Source organism: Antedon bifida, chromosome 4 (genome assembly GCF_963402885.1).
Source record: "Antedon bifida chromosome 4, ecAntBifi1.1, whole genome shotgun sequence".
In the NCBI taxonomy this organism is placed as follows: domain Eukaryota; kingdom Metazoa; phylum Echinodermata; class Crinoidea; order Comatulida; family Antedonidae; genus Antedon; species Antedon bifida.
In genome coordinates this window covers 17,470,618-17,482,518 of record NC_136229.1, presented here as the reverse complement: position 1 = coordinate 17,482,518, position 11,901 = coordinate 17,470,618, and the positions used below count along the sequence as shown (strand labels likewise).

The window sequence follows — 11,901 nt, the reverse complement described above, 5'->3', positions numbered from 1 at the left end:
TGGTAGTTTATCGTATGATTGATGAAATGCTATGAGCAGGCCGTGATTGTTTTCTAAACCTAACCCTTTAAAAAATCTCTCACCATAAAGTAAAAAGAAGTGGGATTCAAGGGATTCGAACCCCATACATCGACATGTAAAGTCCATAGTCTAACCCTTTCGACTAAACAGACGGCTCGACAGAAATCATTTGCATTAGTGAATTGTTGTTAGATCAATTCTTACGTCACACCTTATGGATATGACTAATGAATATTCATGTTTATTTTGTGACGTTTCATGAGGGGTCCCCAACTTATGTACGAAAAGAAATATTGCGAGCAGGCCACCAAAGAGACTGAAGTGGATTGCGGCATTGGGCAAGCAATTTCAATTGCCTTTTCGCATTTTAAATATCTTACTATATAGTATCTTTTGCCACATAAAGACATTTTGAAAATTGTTTTTAAAAAAGAATCGACAGGACAGAACTATAATGAGAACACTACACAACCATACAGTTCCTGAACACTGTACTACCATCGCACAACGAACAACAGTAAGGTTATCAAAAGTATTAATTAAAACCACAACTAACTGTTTTCAATTTTAATTTTAATTTAATCATACAATATACACATTATTATTATTATATAACCAATTTATATACCTCGTTTAAAGTACCCCTATTGTGTATGTATAGTAATACATCTTACTATCACCAAAACTGGTATAAAGGGTCTTTCACACCTGTTCCGGTTCGGCGCCGGCAAATCCAACCGAACGTCAATGTTTCGTTTCTACACTCATATCGATTGGCGCATAGCCGCATGGAGCTTCATGAAATCGTCGATTCGCCGGACCGGAACCGCGCTGGAACAGGTGTGAAAGACCCTTTAACCCACCCTGGGGAATAACCACACCACACATATAAGTATTGCAAATTATGTATGTACAAAATGACCTATGTATTTATAGTGCTTTTCTTCCTCAAACTTATAAAGGGTGACTTCATATGCTGAATACCTTATTGTCCCTTTAGTATATTAGTTATATAAGTTATCTTAACTGATTTTCCCATACAAAAGATGTCTCAAAATGTTTTAAATTATTAAAATATACTGTATGTAAATTACAAAACATGCAAACATATTTAATCAATCTACTTCAATTGATTGATAAGAGGAATAATTCCACGTTGCCCATGCAATATTAATAATCATGTTTCCCGATTAGTTTATGAAACTGTCGTGAGTATCATTAGATTCTTATACAGACAATCATTCCAGCCTAGTAATTTGTTATCACCTATTTCCAACATCTAATGTTCAACTGTCATCAACCCCAGGCTTCACTCTTACAGTAATGTAAAACAAGCTTGCCATCACTACCAAAGCACTGGAAAATAACCAGAGATAGTTTAATTAACTCAATTATTTACACAATTATATTTTTTCATCTAAAATAAACAGTCGGTAAAAAAAAAACACATTCAATATCAATATGTCTACACTATCAAACTGTGACAAAAAAATGTGCTGTGCCTATATATTAGTGTAGGCTGGTATGTCGTTTATATGAATGTCGTGTATATTTTTTGTTAAAAGCAAACTTTGACTTTATTTCATATCTTGATAATATAAGGAATGAAAAAAAATATGTTGCCATTTTTTCAAAAGACATTCAAAGGACCAAATTCAAGATGGCCGCCAACATTCAAATAACCCTATTAAAAATCAGAATATCACCAATAATACAAAATATGAATATGGAACAAGTCCGTTTTGATGGTATTACTGTACCCATTATACAATCTTAACTATGTAAAGCGATAATCTGTCGGCCATCTTGGATTTCAAAATGGCCGCCACTAAAAATTTAATTCTTTAAATAATTTTTTTTAAATATGTGTGCATAAATTGTTTGTACACAATGTTCTAAAATTGTCACTTCTCACAGGATTGTCTAAATATAAGGCTGTCTAAATATAAGGCTGTCTAAAGTTGTCAATGTTCTCTATATAACAGATATATAATACCCCACTATGACTCTTAAATTAAATAATCGTTCAAAGTTGGAGTTGCAAAAGTATGGAACAACTTACCAATTTATATCAAATATTCAACAACAATTACGTCTAACTAGAGGGTGAGCTCGCTTCGCTCGCTCCCCTCTAGGAAGTGTAAACGATGGTTCTCGGAATGATAATGACTCGGGTAAAAAGGTTTTAGAAGGACGTCCTCCTTGTACGTTTTCTGTCGGTTACCATTATTGAAAATGCTTGACATTCGAAAAACTAAACCTACTCTGTTTCACAGTGTCTTAAATGATTAATAACATTTTAAAGTATAGTGTTTATTGTTTGGTAGGGCCCTTATAGGGCGGAGGTGGGGGAGGCAGAGTTCATTTGAGGGAGATGCTTATTCGAGGGATTTTTTTAGTTTTAATAATATCGTAACATTTATAATCAAATAAAATCCTCTAATAGATATGAAAAGTGGTAAAAAATAATAACAAATGCTTTGTAAATTGTAGTTAACAGTGTGATGAATTCTATTACAAATAGTATATACAATATTGTGGGTATAAATGTGAATGGGCGTTTATTAGATAGTTGGGTAGGTGGGTGAAGGCGATTATTATTCAAAGTGATATTTTATTGGGTAGGCGTTTATTCAAATAAATTAAAATACCATCATAATACATTATTTAATTTAAACATCTTTTGAAACTAACGAAGATGTTTTAAATGGCTTGCAATATGGGCCATAATGGGACACATAGCCTACAGTTATTCCTGCCAGCTTACTCAATAAAACTTGGCTATCGGGATTTTATTTTTTTTTTAACTACTGTACCTTCACACGCGCGGTCCGATCCGAAAATAAACAAAAAACTAAAATGGCTATAGCCACTAACGACCAACTTAACTGAAACCAGGTAGTTGCAAGGTGAACCTGTGAACTCATCATGAACCCGGAAATTACTTTGACCACGTACAATTGAAATTGAGTTGAAAATCTACCGATAAAATCAGAAATTTTGTTTTAAAACTCTTTATAATATATTCCTAAGATAGAAATATGGAACAATATTGTAATAGTGAAAACTATTTTACATTTCGCGGTACATCTGAGATAGTTCAGGTAGGTATCCAAGGCAGAGATTTGTTCCAAAGTTTTTCTATTGTGCTCGCCTATGTCAGAATTAACCATAATTTATATATAGATTCTAAATTACAGATCTCATTTCTTTTCATGAAACTGAAACTTGACAGGAGACAGTACCACAATATAAAACAAGTGCATTTATACCTTATTGTGAAATCCTGTATAAATATGATGTTAAATAATAAATGCGTTATTGGTATGTAATTCAATGTCTGAACCTTCAGGGCCATAGTCACTAGTATGATTGGTAAGTTTTCAACCTGTCAACTTTTGGCAGAAGCTTCAGGGAAATACAGATACAGCTCATTCGCAAAATTATTCATAGGCAGCATTAACTCCTACTTCTCATCTCAACCGATTTCATTAGATATGTAACCCCTACAGATAGACCACCATTACTACACTGGTTTGATGAGTGCACATGGTTGTGGTATAAAAACTCATGTACTAGAGAAATACAAGAATGCCTGATGATGACTCTTACCCGAGATGAGTGGAGGTGGACAGAGATGACATCAAGAAGCAATTATTATGTCGACCCGGTGAACTATATGGATTTTGGACATGTAGCATTGTGAAAATAGTGTTGAGGCCAGTGCTTTTGTTGAAACTGAACTTGTATTACCTATACAACCAGTGACACAAATATCTTAAATTGAAAACATCTTTAAGACAGAAGCACACTAATTCTGGTTTCTCTCTACAACTTGCTTCTACAAATGCAGACAGAGAAAGAGATTCTAAGTGAAGTATCATTGTGTTTAAAAGAGGCTGATCATAAAGATATTAACTTGAATACAGAGAGTCAACGAAATCTAAGATGTGGTTAAACTATATCCCTATATATGTCCGAGACACAAGAAACGATATCTGACCACATGGAAAGTACGCATGCTTTTATCAAATATTTCTTCGCTCCTGACCACCTGAACTACGACCGGTTACTTTCGCTGTATCAATTTCAACAGATTACTGAAACAAATTACAGATATTGGAGTTTATGAGAGGACATGTATGTGTGGGACTTGCTGTATTTACATCAATTGATCAGGTTCATTGAGTGTGGTATCATTGGAACAACACAAATTAATGATTTCATCAGAGCTGGCAAATTACATCTAGTTGATGAGTTTAAAAGCCAACATTTAAAGAGAGATAATATCCCGATTAATAAAGAATGCTGCAATTCGCACAAAGGTGTTTGTTGGCCATGGCATGATGAAATTGGACAGAAAATGTTTGAGGCATTGGTAAAAGTCTTGTAAGGCAAACTGTCTATATGGGATCCTAAGAAAAAGACGAATATGGCAAAAATATATATATGACGGTGAATACAGGTGACAAACTTATCAAAGTAAAACAGGACTCCTATAGAGATTATTTGACGGTGAAATGAGGTATTGCAGTACTTTTGCCAATTTGTTTCTGAACAAGCTTGTTGGGATCGCAGATCAGTCTGTGGAAGTTTGATGGATACAGTAGTAGAAAACGAAGGAAGGTTAACTTACTGTATCGCATTCAAGATTAGAAATATTTCATTGAAGGCCTTTGGCAGAGTTAGTTGTCATTTAACTGAAGAAGTTTATGAGATGTTTTAATATGAAGAAGTGTACTGTCAGTACTATAGACCTCCTGATGGTCAACATTTTGTGTTAATCACCATGTTGTTGTCATAAGCATATCGTTTTGTGTATATCAATCTAATTTTATTTAACTTACACACGTTTTAATAAGAAATTTAACCCATTTTTTAAAAATGGCGGCCATTTTGAAATTCAAAATGTTAGAATACTAATGAATATAGGTTTATAATAATTCTTATATAGCAGAGAACCCATATGAACTTAAAATATTATTCATAATGGGTGTTACTTTGTCCAATATGGCACATTTATTGGGTATTTTACGTATTGGCGGCCATCTTGGATTTGACACCCTTAAGCTTTTTTAAAAAAATGGCAACATATTTTTTTTATTACTTTACATCCGAAAGACACTAAATCAGCTGGAATTTTGCTTTTAACAAAAAAATGACACGAAATTACATAGTGGCCTACATTATAAAGTTGACCACCATTATACACTGGTTTGATGAGTGCACATGGTTGTGGTATAAAAACTCATGTACTAGGGAAATACAAGATAATGCCTGGTGATGACTCTTGCCCGAGATGAGTGGAGGTGGACAGAGATGACATCAAGAAGCAATTATTTCGACCTGGTGAATTTTATGGCTTTTAAACATGTAGCATTGTGAAAATAGTGTTGCGGCCAGTGCTTTTGTTGAATTGTATTACCTATACAACAGTGACACAAATATCTTAAAAACTCTGCTTTCTCTCTACAACTTCTGACACTTTTCTCGAAAAAATTCAGACAGAGAAAATGATTCTAAGTGACGTATTACACACACACGTTTTAATAAGAAATTTAACCCTTTTTAAAAAATGGCGGCCATTTTGAATTTCAAATTTTGTGTTAATAACTGTGTTGTTGTCATAGGCCTATCATTTTATGTGATTTCAATCAACGTCATAACTTGCACATGTTTTAATAAGAAATTTAATCCATTTTTTTAAAATGGCGGCCATTTTGAAATTCAAAATGTCAAAATACTAATGAATATAGGTTTATAATAATTTTTATATAGCAGAGAACCCATATAGCATTAATTTTAACTTAAAATATTATTCATAATGGGTGTTACTTTGTCCAATATGGTACATTTATTGGATATTTTACGTATTGACGGCCATCTTGGATTTGACACCCTTAAGCTTTTTTAAAAAAATGGCAACATATTTTTTTTATTACTTTACATCCTAAAGACACTAAATCAGCTGGAATTTTGCTTTTAACAAAAAAATGACACGAAATTACATAGTGGCCTACACTATATGGGCATGATGATGATGAGCATATCACTACCATATTTGGGCACATCACATTTCACTGTCAAACTAGGTTGATAGTGTAGACAGAGCTTTAGAGAGTGCAAGTTTAAATAAAAATAATGCAATATAATGAAAATATTATTTTTCTTTATCAGAATAGCTAATTCTGAGGCGGGATCCCTGAACAGGAATAGGTTAAAAAAAACCATATCGAGAAATTTGTTTAGGGTGTCAGTTGAAATAAGGTTGGGTGTAGTAAGGTGTGGGTGAAAGTCCATATTTACTTGCACTGGCTGTGTCTTTAATAACGTATTAATTATACAAAGCAATAGAACTTACTTCAAATAAATTTAAAATTGTTTGGTCAGGAGATGGTGAAAATGCTTGGTTGACATAAATAAACTGAAAAAAAAAAAATATATATATTAAGTATAACTGTTACATCTTTATAAGTGCCTTACCAAGGCTACCCCTTACCCTTCACACAACCTTTGACCTAAAAAGACATATGTCATGTCACCAAAAAGAGACATATGTCACCAAAAAGAAATCAGCATGTGCAGCCAGGGGTGGATGCAGGATTTTTGAAAAAGTAGTTAAAAGTCTGTGAAAAATAGACATCAAAAAGTAGTTCATAGATTAATTTTAGCTGTCAAAAGAAAAAGAGGGGGAGCATGTGGCCCTAGTGATCACCCTCCCTGGATCCGTTCACCCGGCACCCTCCCTTTTTCCCATCATATTACTGTCAGTATATCCAAATTCACCTACCAGTGACTCTGCAGGATCACATTTGATGTATTTTCTTATAAAATCTGATATTCCTGCTATTGTATTAGTTGGTTCTACAGCCCATTTCCTCTTTTTCATAATTGGTGCATCCCCTGTCGCCTTCAACAACACATCAACTACAAAATAAAGTTACGAAAAATGTTTAAGTTGAATGGAATAAAATGGAATTACTGTATATATTAGATTAAAATTTAATGCCATAATAAATTACTTTTCTTCTTCTTGATAACTTGTTGTGTTGATCCGGTAGGAATTGAGGGTTTTGCTGAATCAAGGTTTTGTTCTGCCATAGTAGTTGAGAAGGAATTCTGTTGAGAAACTAAAATATGCAAAAAAATATGAATATTATTATTTCAAAAATTAAAAGGTCAATATCTGATTTACTGTGTTATGTTTATGGAATAAAAATTGGTTAGATTTGAATATAAACAAGTGATTGTATTAACAAATTCAACATTTTGTCGAAGTTTTTTCTTTGCTATTTTTCGTCGGGACGAAACGACTCTATTCTCACATTATGAAGAAAACATGTCTCTCCTTCCCTATTATATTATACTCTTCTGATGTACTGCCGAGCCTACCAGGACCTAGCCTAGCTATTTGGCTCGATATCACTAGCTAAATACACATTGTTACATACTAATTCAGGTAATGTAAAGAACGATTTCAATATTAATTCAATATCCAATTCAATAGTATGTGTCCGTATTATATTATAATATAATAAGCAATTTAGCATACTTTCAACATAAAATAAAATGTTTTTATCGGTGTCGCTGAGTCGAGTTTCCACACAAAACAACCAAAACAAAAAGGTACACAGCGCCCTCAAGCCAACAAAAGTTTAGTTTGCAAATATAATTTGGGGAAACCCCACGTTCTTGATCTGTCTCCCCTTTTCTCTCCTCCCTTGTCGTTTGAGTTTCAAGAATCAGGTATTTAAGTACAATCTATTGATTTTAAAAACAACAAATGATTATACTGATATTTGGTTAAGAATGTATTATTTATATGCTTTATTATTCTTTATTTAGCCAAACATATAGGCCTAGCCTAGCTAGTAGTAGAGTAGTAGTAAGTAGGCCTAGCTTTAGTTAGATAGCCTTGTTGAGCCGTTATTTCACTAGCCTGTGGTGGTGCATTTTTTAAACTTTCATCATCGCTTCAGCTTTCATGTGGTGGTGGTGGTACTACTGCTGCTAGGTAGGGTAGGTAGGCCTAGACTAGTGATCACAAATTGTTGGTTTGTTTAAAATATCTTTTACCAATATTAAATAATATTTAATATTAATTATAGAAGAATGCCCCTCTATCCCTATGCTATAATATATATTTTTGTTGTTTGCATTGTTAACAGATATGGGCATAGGAAATGTGTACACAACAATAGCCGCAGCCATTGGCGGCCTTGGACTTCTCATGATTCTCCGAAGATATATGTTAAATAAAAAAATTAAAAAACTACAAAGTAAAGTTGTGGTGATCACAGGAGCTAGTTCAGGTGTTGGCGAAGGTGAATAAAATTATTTAAATAAAATAATTTTAAAAATAATATTTACATAAAAATATGTGATTTAAATGTACTAAATTATATACTTTCCAGCATGTGCTCACGCTTTTTATCGATGTGGTTGTAAGGTGATACTGTGTTCAAGAAGACGAAATGAACTAGAAAGAGTTAAAGAACAACTAATGTCCTTGCAACTGGTGAGAATTATTTATAATCAATATTCCAGTTGTCTTACCCTTTTCCAAATTTGTCACCACTTTTTTCTTTTCTAAAGAAAAACACAAATATCTAAAATATCAAATCTCATAGAATGAAACTTTGATTATAAAAGAAAAACCATAGAAATGATTTGGACCCAAGATCATTCTAAGACAAATATTGTGTCACTAATGTTGTCTTGTTCATAAATATCATTTATAAATAGTAACGCTATAATAATATTGTATTACTATTACATTTGCACATAGGAAGGTTAGTGTTATCCAAAAGTTGTGCAATTTCTTTCTGGCTGTTTTACTTTACCTTTTTGCTTATTTTATTTGTATTTCCATTGAAATCTAGCCACTGATACCCACATCATTGTCATTTTCTCAGTAGTTTGCCTTTTGATTTGTAAATGCTAATACTATAATACTACAGTATTGTTATTTATAATTCCGATTCATTCATACAACTGTTATATTTTCTTTCATAGGAAATTGAAACATATACACCAGTAGTTGTGCCCCTTGACCTTGAGAATACAGATGACATTGGAGTACGAGCCATCGAGATCTTGGAATGCTTCGGTAGAGTTGACGTTCTTATCAACAATGGCGGAATTAGTTTTAGAGGCACAGCTAGGGAGACAGATATTGATATTGATAAAAAGATTATGAATATCAATTACTTTGGAGCTGTTGCATTGACAAAAGGTGATTATTTTTTGGCATTATCATTATCAGTATGCTAGGTTGCCCGGATGGTTACATGGATGGTTGCATGGATGGTTGCACGGATGGTTGCATGGATGGCTGCATGGATGGTTGCATGGATGGTTGCATGGATGGTTGCATGAATGGTTGCACAGGTGGTTGCATGGATGGTTGCATAGAAGGTGGCACAGATGGTGGCACAGATGGTTGCATGGGTGGTTGCACGGGTGGTTGCATGGAGTAGAGTTGTAGCTTGATGAATAAAGATCCTGGGTTCAAATCCTGTCAGAAGTCAAGATTTTTTCTCATGACAAAAAACAATGTTACATAATCAAACAATAAAATGACAAGCATAGACTTTAATTAGGTGTGTTTTAATAATAACAGTGTATAGAGTTATTAATTATTTGTGGTCATGTTTCACTCCTAGCTTTATTGCATTCAATGATCTTTGAAGGCTCAGGGCACATCGTAGCTGTCAGTAGTATTCAGGGAAGGATGGCAATCCCATTCAGGACTGCATGTAAGTATATCACATTATGAGTCATATTCAAATATTCAACTACAATTGTTTTAGTTACAGTATTTTGAAATGTATAAATTAAGACCATGATACAATGAAAATGTTAAAATGACCTGTGTTCATATCCGAACCACTCACTATCTGTGTTAGGGTCAACTGAGACAAGTTTACTTCTAGGTTGGTCCTCATTTTTATGCTATGTATTATTTGTATGGCATTTTTATGAAATAAATGTTGGTTGAATTGAATTGAACTAGACCACAACAGGTGATTGCATAGAGTAGAACCCCCATATCAGGTGAAACCCCTATTATGGGATACTTTCCAATGGAATGAAAGAGGAAATACATTTTCACACTATGTACAACCCCTATTTGTTGAATGTGAATGTGGGTTCTACCTTAAGGGTTCTACTGTTTTCATAATTCTGGTACTGATACAATAATTAATTTGATGAAATTTATTAGTATTATGACACATCATGATCTTTTTGGGGATGGCATTTAGTGATTGAGCAACTGTCCAAGATATTGTAAACTTAAACATAGTAACATTCTTAAGCATCCTTCTATTGTTTATTTTTTCCATAGACACAGCATCTAAATATGCTCTGCAAGCATTTTTTGATAGTCTCCGTGCAGAAGTTGCTGACAACAACATAAATGTCACCGTAGTCAGTCCCAGCTACATAAACACAAACCTGTCGTTGCATGCGGTCTGTAGTGACGGATCAGCTCATGGAGGTACAGTGATTTTGAGATGGGAGTGTAGGGTGTCAGACGGGGGGTTTGGTTCTTACAGACTATTAAAGTGTGTCCTTATCTTAATGGGGTGTTTATGTAGTAATCAAAAGGCAAAGTGAGTTTGGATCTTAGGAGAAGTGTCATAAATTGATGATGACACAAGGGGGCAGAGGTCACATTTTCTGTACATTTTTTGGCAAGCTGTTCATAGTGTACTGTATAATCAAATTTACTTTAGTTGAAGAAACTGATCAAAACGTCTCACAATCAATAATATATTGTAGAAAATGGCATAATGTTCTCAATGGGTAAAATCAGGACAGTCTGCCACACTGATCTTGTTGAGGAAATGTATCTATTATTAATTCTAACGCTCTGTCTACACTATCAAACTAGTTTGATGTGCCTAAATATTGTAATGATATGTCCAAATATGGTAGTTATATGACATCATCATGTCCATCCATGGGCACATCACATTTTTTTGTCACACAAAGTTTGATAGTGTAGACAAAGCTTCAGGAGTCTATTGAAGTTGATGACCCAATAAGTTTAAAGAGCATTTTTTTTTTTAATTAATCATATAATATATTCTTTTCTAGTAATGGATTCTACAACAGCCAAGGGTATGTCCAGCAAGTATGTAGCAAACCAAATAGTCAAGGCTGTGGTGACAAAAAGGAAGGATTTGATGCTAGGCCCCATCGACCACAAACTGGCAGTACACCTCAGGAATCTGTTGCCTTCACTCTATTTTTGGATCATGAAAATGCGGGCTAGGAAGGGTTCAAAAGCCGAAGATTAACCTTTTTGTGTTTTATTTTATTTACAAAATTGAAAGAGCTAACTATGGCAAATTTTTCTTATCAACTTTTAATTTTTCTTATCAAATTTGAGTTGCACTGTTTTAAACTTAAAGTGGTTTCCCAAAAACAATTTGCGCTCGTATAGATGAACTATAATGTGAACCATTTTAATTGGAACTTTTACGCAATTAAAATCAAATGTCAAGATTGGAATTTGTGTTCCAGTGAACAGATATTTAGTTTTTAAAGATTTTTTTTTAGGAATTGCTATAAAATATTGTAATAGTAATACATTTTAATATTTAAACAATGTCAAATTGTTATTCAATAAAATGTAAAAGAAGAAAACCCTTTGACTTGCCGTTAACTACATTTTAGTTGTATGAGTGTAAGATGATACATGATAGACAAATAACAATTTTTAAAAATTTTAAAATTTAGTCAAAGAACCATAATTCTACCATCTGCACCAATTTTGATTTAATTTATACGGTACATCCATCCGTTTTGTCTCAAATTAATTGACATTTTGGATGGATGGACTGATTACGTAATTTATAGCAGCCAGGGGGT

General features: G+C 33.5%; 3 protein-coding genes across 4 annotated transcripts in view; 2 read left to right on the top strand and 1 right to left on the bottom strand.

Moving 5' to 3' along the window:
* The window catches only part of LOC144840596 (soluble calcium-activated nucleotidase 1-like), a 34,438-nt gene that overhangs the window by 17,344 nt on the left and 5,193 nt on the right, over window positions 1-11,901 (top strand). The window lies entirely within an intron of this gene.
* Window positions 364-7,669, bottom strand: LOC144840615 (ubiquitin-like protein ATG12). The gene is made up of 5 exons (XM_078696497.1): window positions 7,574-7,669; window positions 7,044-7,151; window positions 6,812-6,948; window positions 6,383-6,445; window positions 364-1,377 (listed from the first exon to the last, which is right to left on the bottom strand). The coding sequence occupies exons 2-5, from the start codon at window positions 7,120-7,122 to the stop codon at window positions 1,318-1,320; spliced, it is 339 nt and encodes a 112-aa protein (XP_078552623.1). The 5' UTR covers window positions 7,123-7,151; window positions 7,574-7,669; the 3' UTR covers window positions 364-1,317.
* Window positions 7,668-11,655, top strand: LOC144840608 (dehydrogenase/reductase SDR family protein 7-like). 2 transcript variants are annotated; one of them, XM_078696485.1, is made up of 7 exons: window positions 7,668-7,767; window positions 8,190-8,345; window positions 8,436-8,539; window positions 9,037-9,256; window positions 9,687-9,779; window positions 10,370-10,522; window positions 11,125-11,655. In XM_078696485.1, exons 2-7 carry the CDS (start codon window positions 8,192-8,194, stop codon window positions 11,325-11,327), a joined length of 927 nt encoding a protein of 308 aa, XP_078552611.1. In that variant the 5' UTR covers window positions 7,668-7,767; window positions 8,190-8,191; the 3' UTR covers window positions 11,328-11,655. The 2 variants fall into 2 exon arrangements, with proteins under 2 accessions (XP_078552611.1, XP_078552612.1); XM_078696486.1 differs by lacking the exon at window positions 7,668-7,767 and adding an exon at window positions 7,988-8,055 and having other exon boundaries at window positions 8,188-8,345.